Source organism: Neofelis nebulosa, chromosome 11, assembly GCF_028018385.1.
Source record: "Neofelis nebulosa isolate mNeoNeb1 chromosome 11, mNeoNeb1.pri, whole genome shotgun sequence".
Classification (NCBI taxonomy): Eukaryota; Metazoa; Chordata; class Mammalia; order Carnivora; family Felidae; genus Neofelis; species Neofelis nebulosa.
The window spans coordinates 77938983-77956351 of NC_080792.1; the positions used below are offsets into that span (position 1 = coordinate 77938983).

The 17369-nt window shown below is 55.3% G+C and overlaps 1 protein-coding gene across 1 annotated transcript; it reads left to right on the forward strand.

The window, feature by feature from the left end:
* On the forward strand, positions 1 to 12949 carry SELPLG (selectin P ligand). The gene is made up of 3 exons (XM_058691056.1): positions 1 to 16; positions 380 to 525; positions 10223 to 12949. The coding sequence occupies exon 3, from the start codon at positions 10228 to 10230 to the stop codon at positions 11653 to 11655; it is 1428 nt and encodes a 475-aa protein (XP_058547039.1). The 5' UTR covers positions 1 to 16; positions 380 to 525; positions 10223 to 10227; the 3' UTR covers positions 11656 to 12949.
* The last annotated feature ends 4420 nt before the right edge of the window (positions 12950 to 17369 follow it).

Here is a 17369-nt window from a genome sequence, read left to right on the forward strand (position 1 = left end):
TGCAAACCTCAGGAAGGTGTGCGTTCTGTGGTTTCTCCCACCCCGGCTCCCTTCTTGGACAGGAGTCTAGAACCGTCCTCATTTGCATCTGGTCACTGCCTTCCCTCCAGGGCAGGGTCGCCCCACCCCTACTCTCCATCACCGTGGGGTCGCGCTGGGGCCTCCTTAACCAGCCCTCCCCAGAAATCTTCTAGATGCTTCTTGGCGTTTTCATACCTACCAGAACCCCAGAGTGCTCCCGGGCTCAGCAGGTCCCAGTCCGTCACCACCCACCCAGTCTCAATCAACATTGTCACCAAAACTGTCACAAACAAGGGGGTGTGGGCCGTCACGTGGCCCTGTCTGAGTAACCACATTCTCGCTTCCTTCTTTCACACAGGCCGTTGAAGGTTGGCAGGGTCTGGGACCACAGCCCCGGGTGCCACAGCAGTGCCCTGGCAGTGTGGGCTCGGTCCCTGTCACTGAGGCAGAGAAGCGGCTTCTTCCTGGCTCACGAGGCAGCTGTCCCATGCTCTGCTGAGCAGGGTAAGTGCCAGCTCACAAAACCATAGGGAGTGGCTGGGGGGAGCTGTGGGACCGGCAGGCCTGGCCTGCCTGACAGCCGAGGGCAGTCCCGGGGCAGGACCTGAGCTCCGAACCAGAGCTTGGGCTCGGGGTGAGGGGAGAGGGGCTCAGGATCGAGGTCGTGGCCTTATTCCACAGTCTCTTCCAGATCCTTAACTTCTATCCCAACCTTCCCATCGGGTGTGCCAGCAGCTGCTGGCTCGGAGAGGGTGAGGTTTCTTAATAGAAAAAGTCCGAAAAATCAGAGCATTTCTCTAAAAATCATGCTACCCCTCCTTTCATACAAGGCATGGGGAGGTGAAGGGATTTGCTCAGAGCAGAGCTGGGGTTAGGGCTGGGTGATTCCAGAAAGGGGGAGCAGGTGCAGGGTCTGTCTGGAAGCTTCTGAGGCTCTGGATCCATAAAAATATTGTCTCCAAAGCTGCATTCTTTTTTTGTTTTTCCCTCACTTTATTTATCTATCTATCTATCTATCTATCTATCTATTTATTTATTTATGTTTATTTATTTATTTGAGAGAGAGTGCAATCAGGGGAGGGGCAGAGATTGAGAATCCCAAGCAGGCTCCGCATTGTCAACACGGAGCCCCACGCAGGGTTCAGACTCACGAACCATGAGATCATGACCTGAGCCGAAATCAAGAGTCGGGGACTTAACCAACTGAGCCATCCAGGCGCCCCTCCAAAACTGCGTTCTTTGCACTTTCACCTGTTACGACGTTGAAAAAATTGTTGAAAAAATACGAAAAAAAAATACGAAAAAGTATGAAAATATTAGAATTAGGACACTAATATTGCTGGCAAAAGAGAAAATAATCATCAGAATTTGAATACTCTTAGGTATTTGTATTTGGGGTGCTTTAGGGGTGTAAAGGAGAGTGGTGGGGGGGTAGTACCTAAAGCTATGGCCCCCGACACACACACATACACACACATACACACACACACACACACACACACACACACCCCATAGACAATGATCTAGGGCTCCAGGCGCCGGGAGTTCTCTTCCTTCCCTCCTGGACCCTCTCGTTTTCCTCCTCTCCCATCTCTGACTTCGAGTCCCCCGAGAGCAGGCCTCTCACTGGGCAAGGGGCTCAGGAGGTGACCCCCCGCCCCCCCGCCTAGGCCCAGATGTGTTGGTGGCTTCCTTTGGGGCTTGCCTGGCCACACCCAAAATGGTCTATGCCTTCCTCACCAGGCTAGGCCAGCAGCCAAGGGAGATTGAAACCCGGATAGCGGAAGGGACCGGGCTGTTGGGCTGAGAGCCTCTGGGGAAGCTCGGCCAGGCTGGAGCAGGGGCTTCGGAGGGCCCGGGAATCGTCCAAGCATGCTGTGCCCCCTTTGTGCAGATGGGAAACCCTCAGAGGGGACAAGCGGCTGCCCACGGTGGCCTGGCTGGGAGGTGATGGGCTTGGACGTACCGCGGCCCCGTCTGGCTGCAGGACCCTGGCGGAGCCTCCGGCGACCCCGGCCCTGGCTTCTCAGTCTCCTTTGCTGACCTTGAGCAAGAAGATGGTGGGGGTGGGGCGGGGCACGAGACTCAGGCGAGAAGGAGACAGCACGGCTGGAGCGTGTCTGTGCGTCTGTGTGCTTGTCCACCTGGCTGTCGACACAGGTCTTCCGCCAGCCATGGGTTGTTAAACTAAAACCAGGGGTAGGTCTCTTTGAATTCACGTGTGCAAAACAGCTTACCTCCTCTGGACCAGGCTAGCCAATTCAGGGTCCAAAAGGGGAAAGTTAGGTTTTTTGGTAGGTGGGCAAAACCCCAAAATCTTCACCGTCACTGTGGCTCATGTTCCTGCAAAGGCTACGGAACAGTAAACAGGTGTATCTGTGGTATTAAAATGCATGGGGGGTGGGGCGCCCGGGGGGCCCAGTAGGTTGGGCATCTGACTCCTGATCTCAGCTCAGGTCTTGATCTCAGGGTCGCGAGTTCAGACGCACTTAAGGAAAAAAAAATTTAAGGGGAAGAAAGTCTGAAAGGGCTCCTTGGTGGGGGCGGGGGAGATGCTGAGAAAAGGTGGGGAAGTGCAGGCACCGTGCGGGAAGCCCGAGGGCACGTGTCCTGTGCACCTGCCTGCTGGTGGCCTCTGTCCCATTCACGCACCACCCCTGCAGCGGGCGTTTAATGACCCCCAGGAGGCCAGGCCTGTCGGTGCTGGGGACCCAGCGGAGACTGCCCTGCAAGAGCTTGTGATCTGGCGGAGGCAGTGGGGCAGCCACGGTGCCCGTGCCAATGGGCAGGTGTCACAGTGCCTGCTGAGCCCTGCGCATGTGGTGTGAACGGCGACATCTCTCCTGTCCCCTTGGAGTTTATGGGCCAGTGGAAATGGAGTTTTAGGCAGTAAACATTTTATTTATTTTTTACTGTTTTATTTTTAATTTTTCTTAATGTTTATTTATTTTTGAGAGAGAGAGAGAGCATGAGCAGGGGAGGAGCAGAGAGCTTGGGAGACACAGAATCCGAAGCAGGCTCCAGGCTCCGAGCTGCCAGCACAGAGCCCGACGCAGGGCTCGAACCCACAAACAGCGAGATCATGACCTGAGCCGAAGTCGGAGACTTAATTGACTGAGCCACACAGGTGCCCCTATTTATTTTTTAGAGAGAGAGAGAAAGAGAGAGAGAGCACGATGAGTAGGGGAGGGGCAGAGGGAGAGAGTGAAAGAATGTTAAACAGGCTCCAAGCCCAGTGTGGAGCCCGACGTGGGGCTCTTGATCTCGCGACCATGAGATCATGAGCTGAAATCAAGAGTCAGATGCTTAACCAACTGAGCCACCCAGGAGCCTCAAGTAAGCAAACATTTTAAATGGTTTGAACAATGGGAATGACTATGCCTGAGCAATCCAGGATGGCTTCTTGGAGAAGGTGCCATTTGCTCAACTCTGGAGAATAGATGGGATTATTAATCCCTCACATGGGATTAATAGAGGAGGTTGTAGGGCCTGAGTGAGCTAGTAACTCATGTATAGCTCTCAAACCAGTGCCTGGAACCTTGTCTACACTTGACACATGTGCCTTGCAAACCAGGCATGGGCCAGGGCTTGCGGTGGAGACAGTTTTCTAGGGCTCCCCGTCCCAGCCCCCTCCGCCAAGATCAGAGGTAGGTATGTCAAAGCTATGCCTTTGGGGATATTTCCGGGAGACGGCCCTAAATGCAGAATGACGAGGACAACAGCTGGCCATTGTTGAGCACTTAATGTGTGCTAAACCCTCAGCCTGAGCCAGCTCACTTCAACCCACAACCACCCCACTCCGTGCTGTCATTGTCTTCGTATTCCAGATGAGGAGCCTGTGGCTCAGAGAGGTGAGTTCGGTTGCCCAAGGTCACGTAAGTGCCAGAGCCGGGACTGGATCTGGTTTGACTGGATCAGATCGGGCCGGGGCCTATCCTGTCCGCCAGCCCTGAGAAATGCCCTGAGGTCTGAGGGGGAGGGCACCTGGGCCTCGGTTTGACCTACTTGTTGATCTGGAGCCTTCCCTTCTCTTGGTGGCTGTTTCACCCACACCCTGAGATGCTCAGTCTTTCACATCTTAAGGTTCCAAACTCTTGAGTGCTGGGATTCCCGGGATCCAAGATTCTGAATGCAAAGTCCCAAGCTTCTTACAGCGCCCTGGCATCTTCCCCACGCCTGGAGCAGGGTGTGGGCCCCCCGCCAGCAGCCTGCCCCTCCACAGCCTGGGTGGGGCACCCTGGTTTTAGGGTGAAAGACAGGAAACGGGCCGTATCTGACCTACTCTGTTAGGCAAGCAGGAAGAGTGTGACAAGGGTGTGACAACTCTGCCCCTCTCTCAGAGCCCCCCTCCTGTGGTGAGTGACCGTTTTCCTGCCTCTGGGGGAGAAAGGTGGAAGGTGGGGGCTTCACCGCTCTGAGGAACGGACTTCACTCTCCTGAGCCTTGCTGTCCTAATCTGTGTAATGGGATTCGCAAAGGCCAGTGCCAGGGTGGAGGTGAGTAGGGTGATGAAATGGTCCAGCCACAGTGGGGCCTTCTGGAATACCATCGTCCTTATATCACCATGCATTTAACTTGAAGTAAAGTTAGTATCCTCCCTGCCAGACACAGCGCTCCTCTCCTCGCTACCTGCACGGCCCCCTCGGAGTCACAGGACCCCCAGGAGCCGGGATTTTTTTTTCCTGTCGAATGCGCTGATGCCTGCCCAGCCACAGCCTGGCTCGTGGCTGTGATGTCCATGGTCCCTGTCCCTTGAGGTCTGTGGGATGGCAGGCAGCAGGCTGGGGTGACCGGCCACCCCAGCTTGCCTGGGACTGAGGCCACAGGATGAGGGATAAGGGGATGATTTTCAGCACTAACATCAGGAATCCTGGACGAGGGTGGTGGCCCTAATTAGACCTGGGCTGGGAGATGGGAGCTTTTCCGGTGTGCTCGGTCTCATCTCAACACACAGGGAGGCCTCTGCTCTCACGCTGGACCCGAGGCCTCCCTCACTGCCCATGGTGGAGGTGGGGAGGCCGCCGCGTCCGTACCTTCCCTGATTCTGAGATTTCTGTTTCCTCTGCCCCTCTGTGCACAGTCCCCAAGAGGCTCTCCCAGTAAAACACTCCCTGCTGGATGCCGGCTTCAGGGACCTTCCCTGCAGCATGCTATTAGATTCTCAGGACCATTCTTTGAAGCAAGGTCACCCATTTTACAGATTAGGACACTGAGGCTCAGAGAGGGTGGAACGAGGCTCAGGTGACACGGCTGCTGAGCGGTCTCTCCTCCACCCCAAGTTGCCTCTGCATGCAGGGGAGGTGGGGATGGGCGCAGGGAGAGGGCAGGGGAGGGCGAGAGCCTCCTCCACGCCCTCCTCCACCCTCCACGCAGGAACAGCGGGTGGGGCCTTTTTTTTTTTTTTTTTTTGTTCCTAGCCTCTCTGCTTCCAGGAAGTGGCTGAGAGCTCTGCCTTCCAGGAACCGAGAGCTGCCTGAGTGGGGGGTGAAGGGTACAAGTCTTCGTAATTTTGAAATACTATCCAAGCTGGTGGCTTCTTCCTAAAGTCCCCCTTCCCCCCCCCCCCCCCAGGAAAGCAGGGCCAAAATCAGGCCCTGTCCTCTACCCCCAAGCAGGAGCTCCACCCTTGTGCAAAGAAACTGCCTCCTGAAGAGGGAGACAAAGAGTGTGTGTGTGTATGTGTGTGTGTGTGTGTAGGGGGGGATACGTTTAGTAAGCACCTACTTGATGGGGTTTTGGAATGATGGGAGTTTGGAACTGACAGCCAAGAAAGGTTTCTTGAAGACATCTTTGGTGCAAAAAGGTGATTTTGTTAAGGCTCGGGGCTAGGACCCGGGGGCAGGAAGAGCTGCCCTGGGGCTGTAAGCTCTGGAGTTGGGGGAGGTGAAGACAAAAGGGAGGCCTCCAGAAGGACTTTGATGTGCTAAAGAGGGCTCCTAAGATACCTGAGGCCTTGCAGTTGTCAAGCTAAGGTGGTTTTCCCTCTAGTGAGGCATTAACATTAGGACGGCAGGGGGTTCCTGGAGAAACGTTCTGTTCTGTTTTGCCTCAAGTATTCGTCAATGGGCTGCAGGTTATAAATACACTTAATCTTGCCCGCCATTTCCTTCTTACCTTTGTTCCCCGCATCGCTGTGGAGGGGAGGGTGATGTTGGGGCTCCAGGAAACTGAGTCTAGGGGTTTCTGGAGATTAGGCTATTGATAGATTGCCTTTTTCTTGTAATTTACCAAGGCGTTTGTAAACGGAGAGAGAGAGACTCCGGTCCTGCAAGACTGTGATCTCTATCAGCTAACCATTTGTTATCTTTCCTTTCCTTTGTTCTTGGGCAGCCAAGGGTGCCTGAGGACTATCACACACATCCCGCCTGGTGGGGGGGGGGGTGTGCTAGCTTGTGCTTGGCCCTCAACTTGCCTTATGGCCCCTCATCCTAGTGGGAGCCTGGAACTTTTGAATCCATTCTCTTGTATTCCTTTAACAGCTGGATGAGATAGATGTGGTTTGTTATCCCCATTTTGCAGATGAGAAAACTGAGGCTCAGCAATTCAAGGTCCTACAGCTTCTATGGGACAGAACTGAGACCGGAACATCTTTTTCTCTCCCCCCATAGCCTGTTCTCTCAATGCTGTGCCCTGCATAGCCCTCGGGACATATGGGGCTGACCTTTCTGGGTGAGATGGCCTTCAAGGTCTCCTTATTCTCAGTCTGCCCTCCTTCCCTCAGCTGGGTCCCCAACCCCGGCCATAGATACAACAAGCTAAGGTCTCTTCCAAGCCTTTGGTCCTTCTGCCCCCTCAGCTAGGTCAGCTTTCTCCACAAAGCCTTCCCGAATCTTCACTGGGTTCCAGTCTGATCTCTGGCAGCTGTGTGCCTTTGGGCAAGTTGCTTTACCTCTCTGAGGTAGAGCTTCATCTCTCCAGGGTAAAATGAAGATAATTGTGAGTGATGAGGTTTTGGAGTGATGGTGGGGTTTGGAGCTGACGGCCAAGAAAGAATTCTTGAAGACGTCTTTGGTGCAAAAAAAAGTGATTTTCTTAAAGCACGGGGACAGGACCCGTGGGCAGGAAGAGCTGCACCGGGGTGGTGAAGGGTTACTGGTTTATGCTATGGAGTCGAGGGAGGTAAAGTCAAGATGAAGTTTCTCTCTTTTTAAAATTTATTTACTCTTCCTTTATTTTTGAGAGAGAGACAGAGTGTGAGCAGCGGAGGGGCAGAGAGAGAGGGAAGCACAGAATCAGAAGCAGGCTCCAGGCTTCGAGCTGTCAGCACAGAGCCCGATGCGGGGCTCGAACTCACAAGCTGTGAGATCGTGACCTGAGCTGAAGTTGGATGTTCAACCGACTGAGCCACCCAGGGGCCCCTAAGGTTACCTTTTTCTTGTAATTTACTCAGATATTTGTCAACTGACGGAGACTCATATCCTGCATGACTGTGACCTGTATCAGCTAGCCGTTTGTCTTCTGTCCTTTCCTTTGACCTTGGGCAGGAAGCAGTACCTGAGGAATATCACACATATCCCACCTGGGGCTGGGGTGTGTGTCTGTGTGTGTACAGGTGCACGCGTGCGTGTGTGGGTGCTTTTGCCCTCAGCTTGAGGACCTGATGTGTCTGGTGCAAATATCATGAAGTTTGGTTTGAGAAATTATTTTATTCTATTCTTGAACTTTTTTTAACGTTTAGTTTTGGGATAGAGCGAGAGCGGGGGATGGGCAGAGAGAGAGAGAAAGAGACAGAGGACCTAGAGTGGGCTCTATGCTGACAGCCCAGAGCCCCACATGGGGCTCGAACCCATGAACTGTGAGATCATGACCTGAGCTGAAGTCAGACGCTTAACCGACCGAGCCACCCAGGCGCCCTGGTTTAAGAAATTATTTTAAGACACGATTTTTTAAATTTATTTTTTTTAATGTCAGTACTTTTTTTTTTTTAATTTTTTTTAACGTTTATTTATTTTTGAGACAGAGAGAGACAGAACATGAACGGGGGAGGGGCAGAGAGAGAGGGAGACACAGAACCGGAAGCAGGCTCCAGGCTCTGAGCCATCAGCCCAGAGCCCGACGAGGGGCTCGAACCCACGGACCGCGAGATCGTGACCTGAGCTGAAGTCGGATGCTTAACCGACTGAGCCACCCAGGCGCCCCAGTACTTTTTCTTTTAATGTTTATTTACTTTGAGAGAGCCCATGTGCGCTCTGGGAAGGGGCAGAGAGAGAGAGAGAGAGAGAGAGAGAGAGAATCCTAAGCAGGCTCTCACAGAGCCCGATGTCAAGCTCCATCCCACAAACCATGAGATCGTGACCTGAGCCGAAGTCAGGAGTCAGACTTTTAATCAACTGAGCCACCCAGGCACCTGAAGGACTTTTTTTTTCTTTATTTATTTTGAGAGACAGAGAGAGAGCGTGAGTGGAAGAGAGGCAGAGAGGGAGAGAGAGACTCCCAAGCTCAATTGGCTTAACCGATTGAGCCGCCCAGGTGCCCCCAGGCTGCCATTTTGGAAACCAACATAATTCTAACTAACAAGTGGAGGAGGTCAAGTGGAGCCTGGGAGCTGAGGGGCCTAGGAGTACATTATAGTCACTCAAGGAATGATGAGCAACTGGTCTCTGCTCTAAATTATGTGAAGGACAAGGAAAAGTACTGGAACTGACCCAGGCTCTGCCCCAGACACAGTGCTTGGGATTGCACACTGCTGAAGGTATTGTATCCAAGGAAACCAGGAATACGTGAATCCTGGCCCAGGACACAGCCACAGGATTCTCAAGTGCATGACTCCGAATCCCATAAACAACAGCCCGTGCCAGGGGAAGCATAAGGGGAGAGAGAGCAATCAAGAAAGCAAGTTCAGGGGCGCCTGGGTGGCTCAGTTGGTTGAGCATCCGACTCTTGATTTCAGCTCAGGTCATGATCTCACGGTTCCTGAGATCGAGCCCTGGGTTAGACTCTGTGCTGACAGCATGGAACCTGCTTAGGATATTCTCTCTCTCTCTCTCTCTCTCTCTCTCTCTCTCTCTCTCTCTCAGAAATAAACAAGCTTAAACTTTATATATATGGGTGTTCACAATGCTGGGAAGAAATACCAATGAGATGGTCAAAAGCAGAGGCCCTGCCCTTTTTGGCTACTGGTCCGGGGGCTGAAGGGTCACAGCAGAATGGACCCCCAGGCAAGTGAAATGACTATCAGCTGCCTGAGGGCAGGACTGTTCCAAAAAGATGTGTTTTCTCCTGGCCCCAGATAGTACAGTTGATGGCTCTGGGCCCTTGAGGACTTACAGGATCGGCTTACTGATGGAGGCAAAGTAGCCGCCCTTTTCGGGAGCTTGTCATGGGAACCGAGTGCTAAGGGCTTTGTAGGGCCTGTTTCATTCTCACTATAAGCCACGAGGTAGGTACTGTCCTCCCAAAATGTGGAAGTGAGGACAGAAGGGAACCAGACCAAGCTGAGACACTGAGAAAGGAGGGGGAAAAAACTGAGAATCTGAAGAACAGGCCTGGGCTATGTAGGGTGGGAGCCAAGACAAAGGAGAATGGAACAGAGGGACACAGAGAGACGTATCAGGAACCGTCTCCTCAAAAAAAAAAAAGGCCTCAAGGGTCCAAACAAGCAGCTTTATCCTGCACACCTGTGGTCTCCAAACTCTTCTGCTCACGAACCCCATCAGTGGACAATACGGATGCGTTGATCTATGAATTATGCACAGAAATAGAAATTACGAAGTGGATGACATAATTATATAAGTGGACGCTGTAATATTTCCTTTCTATACCCCGGTGGGCAGTCTTGCCCGCAATTTTAAAGTTTTAATCAGAAAGGCAGGGAGTTAAGTCGGTTACGTGTTGGACTTTGCCTCAGGGCGTGATCTCATGGTTTGTGAGTTCGAGCCCCACGTCGGGCTCCGTGCTGACCGTGCGGAGGAGCCTGCCTGGGATTCTCGCTCCCTCCTCTCTCTCTGCCCCTCCCCCTCTCGCGCTTCCTCTCTCCCTCTCAAAATTAGTAAACCTACAAAAAGGAGTTAATGTTGGTAAATAACGATGGCCGCTATTTGCTGGGGGGCTACCGCGTACCAGGTAAATGCCGGGTTACGAGGACGCTAGGTGCCTGCCCCAGGTCAGACACCCTCCTAGCTGAGGCTGTTGCAGTAGAGGGTGCTCGGCAGGCCCAGGGGTGAGCCTGTCCTGATGTCCCTCTGTCTGTGTCTGCCTCCAGGTGCCATGCCTCTGCAAGTCCTCCTGCTTCTGATTTTGCTGGGCTCTGACAGCAGCCTGCAGCTGCGGGAGACATGGGAGAATGGAACCATTGAGGCCCCGGACCCCCTGCTTGTGCAGGGCCAGAAACAAGTGGAGGAGGACCCAGAACAAGACATGTATGACTATATTGGCACGGACCCTCCAGAAACGCTTTTTACAAATAGCCCTGGGCCTGTGCCCCTGACCTGGACATTTCTGGCTGAGATGGCAACATTGGGGCAGAAGGATTCCGGAACTCCTGAACAAGCCACTCTGGTGATAGCCAGAGGGGACTCCGTTGGCCTGTACCCAAGAGGGATGGCCATGGGGGATCTGAGCATGGAAGTGGCCACGCAGGGGGTTCCCGTCACACTGGGCCCTCTGAGCAAAGAACACGTCACCGCGTTACTTCCCATCACAGAGGCTTCATCCACAGAGGGGGCTCCATCCACAGAGCTGGCCACCATTGAGGCCCTGTCCACGGGGCCGGCAGACACAGAGGCACAGACCACACAACCTGCGGCCACAGAGGTCCCGTCCACGGGGCCGGCAGCCACAGAGGCACTGACCACACAACCTGCGGCCACAGAGGCCCCGTCCACGGGGCCGGCAGCCACAGAGGCACTGACCACACAACCTGCGGCCACAGAGGCCCCGTCCACGGGGCCGGCAGCCACAGAGGCACTGACCACACAACCTGCGGCCACAGAGGCCCCGTCCACGGGGCCGGCAGCCACAGAGGCACTGACCACACAACCTGCGGCCACAGAGGCCCCGTCCACGGGGCCGGCAGCCACAGAGGCACAGACCACACAACCTGTGGCCACAGAGGCCCCGTCCACGGGACCAGAAGCCACGGATGCCCTGTCCACATCCACGGAGCCCACTGCCACAGAGGCCCTGTCCACAGATCCTGCCACCACGAAGGTCCCATCCACAGGTCCTGCGACCACAAGGAGCCTAACCATGGCCCTGCTTGTGCCCTCTGATCCTTACAACAGCACCACCGTGGCAGTAGGCAATTCATCTGATGGCTTCATCAAACAATGGAAAAATAATCAGAATCTTGCCCCCCAGAGCTCCGTGGCCCCCAGCCCCACAGAGGCTCTGGACCGCATCCCTGTGAAGCAGTGCCTGCTGGCCATCCTCGTCCTGGCCCTGGTGGCCACAACCTTCCTCGTGTGCACAGTGGTGCTGGCTGTCCGCCTCTCTCGCAAGAATCACATGTACCCTGTGCGCAATTATTCCCCCACTGAGATGGTCTGCATCTCGTCCCTGCTGCCTGAGGGGGGCGAAGCGCCCTCAGCCACGGCCAACGGGGACCTGCCCAATGCCAAGAGCCAGGGCCTAAAGGCGGGGCCGAGGGAGGGCCGAGATGGGGATGACCTCACCTTGCAGAGTTTCCTCCCTTAACCCCCACCCCTCACCTGCTCATCCATCTGAACAGGACCCTCGCCTCCCTGCTCCCTCCAAGGCCCGCTGGGCCACCACTGAGCACCCCGGCTCTGTTCCACGGGTCCGGGCTTCCTTGGGGCCCCTAGGGATGGGGATCTCTAGGACAGAGCCCCCAGGTGCCCCACAGGAAGGAGAGCAGCTGAACTCTTGCAGCCAAAGCAGGACTGTGGGCAAGCCACTGCATCCTCCCTCCTGCCTCCGGGGGGGGGGGGGGGGCCCGGGGAGATCCCTCCACCTCCCTGTCTCCCACCTGTCTGGGCTCCCTCTGAGGCCTTCCACGGCTGGAGCCTCATCCCCAAGCACCCGGTAAAGCCCCTGCCCTCACGCCCATTTTCTTCTGGTTGCCATGGTCACCACCCAGGAAAGGGGGCATTTTGGGGGCAGGAGTGCTGGATTCTGAAGGCCATTCCCTGCCCCTCTCCGACTTGGGGCAGCTTGGGTTTTCTTGGGCATCTCCCCAGGGAGCCCAGGGTGAGATCCTGGCCCGGGAGGGCTGGGGCGGGCTTGGAGAGCCCAGGGCCATACCTTTCTTTGGGGCTGTGTGGGTCATCGTTCACTGAAATATCCCACTCCCCAGCCCGCGGCCCGGGACAGCGCAGGTGCTCAATAAATATTCGATGAACTAATGGTGGCTGTTTCAGGGCGTCAAGGTGTCTCCTGCTGGGGCTTTGGTCCCTTGCTGTTCACCCCGGCCCCGGCCCGCTCCAGAACCCCCCCAACCCCCCGGTCTGTGCCTTAAGTTTTCAGTATTGTCTCTTGGACACTGGGGGCATCTTGGTACATCCTTGGGCAGCCGGGAAGGTTTTAGGCCGTTGGGGGGGTGGGGAAACTGTTCCCCGAATCCACTTTATTCAACTCCCCCCCATGACCCAGTTCTGGCATACAGAATTTGGTTCCCGCCCCAACTCTCAGACAAACGCGTCCTCTCAAGGTCAGTGGCATCCTCCCCAGAAACTCACCCTGACCTCTCCTGGGGAGGAGGGGGAGGTGGCCTGGCTCCCATTTAACACCCACTCCTCACAGGGCTGAGCACAGCTGCGGCCTACAAGGTTTTCGTACAACATTTGGGGCCAGCAAACCTTTTTCTCAAATGGCCAGACCAAAAATATGTGACGTTTTGCAGACCGCGCGGTCCCCGTTGCAACTCGTCAATGCCATCCTTGGTCCTCGTAGATTGTGGGTGATCGTTGACGATGTGTCACAAATGAATAGGGTTGGCTGCGTTCTAATAAAACTTTTATTTACAAACAAAGCGGCAGGCTGGATTTGGCTCTGTGTTCGCTGACCCCTGATCTGAGCATCGGGTGAGCAGCTGGCCTGGTTTGCGTGGGACTTTGGTGAATGTAGCACCGGGAGCCCTCTGTTGGGGGAGACTGCTCAGCCCCAGCAAATCAAGAAGTTGGCTGCCCTATTTAAGCAACACTCACCGTGTGCGTGCGTTACCACATTCGGACCCACGCTGACCCCGAGGGTCGGATCAGAAAGCCAAGGCTTCCACAGTGGCTTCAACAGTAGCTGAGCCCGGGGGCGCCTGGGGGGGGCTCAGTCGGTTAAGCGTCGGACTTCGGCTCGGGTCGTGATCTCACAGTTCGTGAGTTCGAGCCCCGCGTCGGGCTCTGTGCTGACAGCTCGGAGCCCGGAGCCTGCTTCGGATTCTGTGTCTCACTCTCTCTCTGCCCCTCCTCTGCTTGTGCGCTCTCTCTCTCTCAAAAACAAAACAAAAACAAACAAAAAACCCCCCAAACCAGTGGCTGAGCCAGGGTTCAGACCTGGGTTCCTCTGTCTCTTGATGCTTTTTGATCAGAAGGGACTACTGCTTTGAGCCCCTGTTCTACCTTCTGGGGGAGGATTACAACTCGTTTTGGTGGACTTTTTCTCTTCTAGAAAAATACCTCCGGCGGCTTCTTTGGGAGTGCCGGACCCTTCAGGGTGAGAGAGAGTTCAAAGACAGGGTGGAGTCTGGGGGGTATTGGCTGAAGCTGGAAAGGGGGTGGGAGAGACCAGGGACAGACAGGAGGGAAGGTGGCGGGCCAGGGGCAGTGGGGGCAGAGTTAGTGAGAAGTGGAGGGCTGTCTGCCCCGCCCCCTGACGCTCTGGAACAAGTGTGACACCCAAGGTGTTCCGGGCACTTTGGTGGGGGAGGGGTGCCCACCCTGGGCCGGGGCAGCTCACCCTGGAAAAGGCAGAATTGTGCGTTAGGGGAAACGTGCGTTTACTTGCCCTTTGGGAGCGATGAGAAACATCGTGTGGGGGACTCGATGTCGTGGAGCTGGGGACACAGAGGCTGAAGGACTTGGGGGGCAAGCGTCCCTCTGGGGTCTTGTCACCCTGTCCTCCTGGGTAGGGAGCAGGTCTCCACGTCCCCCCACCCCCACTGGACGACACTGTGACCACAGAGGGCTCCCCTTGGCGGCTCTCTGGCTCTCTCCAAGGCGCGGAATTGAAGTCTGGGGATGACAGGTGCTTGAAGCAGCCACCAGGCGGCACCCGCCACCGGCTCTTGGAGCTCTTGAAAGCCGGGAGCTTCCCAGAGGACAAAGGAGCAGCAGAGATTGCTGGGCCAGGAGCGCTGCGAACCCGGGAGGGTGCTGGTGAGTGTTTAACCTCCAGCCCCTTGGGTGGATTTGTATCCCAGCCATGATTTGCGATGCTTGCCAATTTCCTTGGTGTAAATACCCCGTTGGCTGATTTGGAGCAACCAACTATGTATATGGTAAATGGTACAATAAATGCAAATAATCTCAAGAACATAGAAGAGTAGAATGTAGTAAAATAACTAGGAAGTGGTGAGGTTTGAGTACTGGAGGACCTTGGGTTTTTGTTGTGTTTTGTGTTTATTTATTTTTGAGTGAGAACGTGAAGGGGGAAGGGGCAGAGAGAGAGGGAGACGGAGAAGCCCAAGCAGGCTCGCGCCGTCAGCACAGAGCCCGATGCGGGGCTAGAACTCACACACTGTGAGACTGTGAGCAGAGCCAAAATCAAGAGTCGGACACTTAACCGACTGAGCCACCCAGGCGCCCCGGGCCTTGGTTTTTTATAATTTAACTTATTAAACAACTGGCTTACAAAATCCTGAAACTCTAACAGTTGGCCCTCGGAGACTGCTATAGGCTGGCTCCTATGTCCCACTGTGCCCTCCTCCTGCCCGGACCTCCCCTTGGCCTTGAACATCACCACCTGAATCACCCCAACCATCTATTCAGCAAATATATTCTGAGCACAGAACATCTGCAGTATCTCCATGAGTCCCCTCAAACAGCCTGGGAAGGAGGAACTCGTATTCTCATTTTACAGAAGAGGAAACTGAGGCTCAGACAGGCGAAGTCACCTGTCTCAGGTCACCCATAGGATCTGGGACCGGAACTCAAGCCTGAATCCGAAAGCCACGTTCCTACCACAGTGCTATGTTATTCTTGAGGTCGCGGTGGGGTTCTGGGGGAATGCCATGCCCCGAGCTCTCACCCCTGCTGACCTGTCCCGGTCTGGAAGTCCCCATCAGTCACCCTTGTGGCTCCTGGCTGCCGAGGGAAGGTGCTGGTACTTGGGAGGGTGACAAGCCCGAAGCCAGCTCTCTCCTTGCAGACAGCAGGACACAGCCATGCCGGGGTCTAAGACAAAGAGAGGTGGCTGGGGACATCGACTGCGGCAGTCAGTGCACGTGCAACCCCATGCAAACATGTCACCTGCATGACCTACCAGACCTCACAACCACCCCATGATGTGGGTACAGTTATTATCCCATTTTACTGCTGGGGAAACTAAGGCTCAGAAAGCTGGATCACTTGCTCTAGCAGGTTGCTCTGCTAAGAAAGCAGACTGTACTGACTTCAGCTCTGGCGGTGGGGAAGGAAGGAGGGTAGACAGGAAATCAGGAAGTGGGGGCGGGGGCTCAGCCTTGCGGTGGTTCTTCTGGAAGCTGATCTGGGCAGAGGCTCATCAAGCTTGCCCTCCATATCCCTCCCCATGTGCCGCTCCGCTGAGCCACATAACTCAAATGTCAGGGTATGTCCACTCTGGGCTATGTCCCCGGGGATGCCATGTGGTTAAGACATGGGATGCCCACTGGGGCTCATGGCCTGGAGGGAGTAAGAGATTTGTCAAATGGTCGCCCAGAAAATGATAAGATTATGGCTGGGCCCGGAGCCCAAAGGTGGGGGTGTGGGTGGGGGTGGGGTTGCTGGGCATGTGCGATGTAGCCAGACTTTGGGGGTGGGGTGGAAAGGAGTCAGGAAATGGTATGAGGCTGGAAAGGTGCAGAGTTGTGGAGGGGGGGTGCAGGGAGGAGAATGTTCCAGCCACTGAGGACAGCGTAGAGAACAGGGTGGAGACATTGGGAGAATGGACGAGGCCGGGGTGGTGGGAAGGAGCCAGAATGGCTTCAGGGAGGAGGGCGAGGCTGTGCGAGGATGGGGGAGGCCTGGGCCGGAGAAGGGGTGCGAGAAGGTGAGGAATCGAGGGATAACTGGGAAGGAGGAAGGGGAGGAGTCGGTGATGGATTGGCAGGATGAGGAGGAGAGGGAAGGAAGTGAAATCTCATTTGCTACTTGGGTATCATCCATGGAAGAAGCAGGTCGGGCGGTGGGTTGGGCTTCCGCCACGTCGCGTCTGCAGGGTCTGGTCAACCTCCAGGCGGAGGTGTCCAGAAGGCTCCTGGCAAACAGGCTCAACGTCACTGACCATCAGGGAAATGCAAATGAAAGCCGCCCGAGATGTCACCTTGTGCCACCGGAAGGACTAAAACTGAAGACCGACAATACCAAGTGCTGACGAGGACGCAGAGAAGCCAGAACGCTCCCGCGTCGCCCCCGCAAATGCACCAGGGCCCAGCCGCCTTGCACAGCAGTGTGGCGGTTTCTTACAACGTTGGACACATATTCGCCAGTTGGCATATTTGCACCAAGTGGCACATCCAGGCAACTTTGCAATCCCTTTCCTAGGTATTTCTGCAAGAGAATGAAGCCATGTGTGCCTACAAAGACCTGTAGATAACACTTTTGGCAGCTTTATTATTAATAACCCCAAGGCTGGAAACAATCCAAAGATCCACCATCTGGTGAATGGATACGTGGATGATAGGACACCACTCAGACTAAAAGGGCGCAGACGGTTGACCGATGCACAACGTGGATGAATCTCAAACACACGCGGGGCTAAAGGGGCCAGACACAAAGGGCTGTTTGTCTGTTTCGCGGCTTCAACAACAGGCAGGGCAAGAACAGGCCAAACTGAGCTATAGCGGCGGAAATCAGATCGGTGGTTACCCTTGCCGGGGAGGAGGAGGCTGGAAGGAGCTGGCAGGAGGGGCTGGAAGGAGCCTTCCGGGATCATGGGAACATGCCTGATCTTGGTCTGCGTGGTGGCCACACGAGATCGTCACTTCCCGAAGCCCCCCACCCAACTGTTCTCGCCTGACTGGTGCATTTCACAGTGTGGAAAGTGCGTCTCGAGTGCAAGCCAACGAACGAGCGGGCAGGTGCGTTCGTGAGTCCGGCTGGGCACGCCTGCGGGTCCGCTCGGGTGAAGGAGCGTGCGTGAGGGTCGAGGGCTTGGAAATCTGGCCTCGGGAGGCGGGAGGAGGCCACAGCTCCTGGGGCTGTCCCACCCACGCCCTGCGTAGATGCAACCCTTCTTTCCTTCAGTGGCTGCTCCTGTGCCCAGACACCATCCATGAC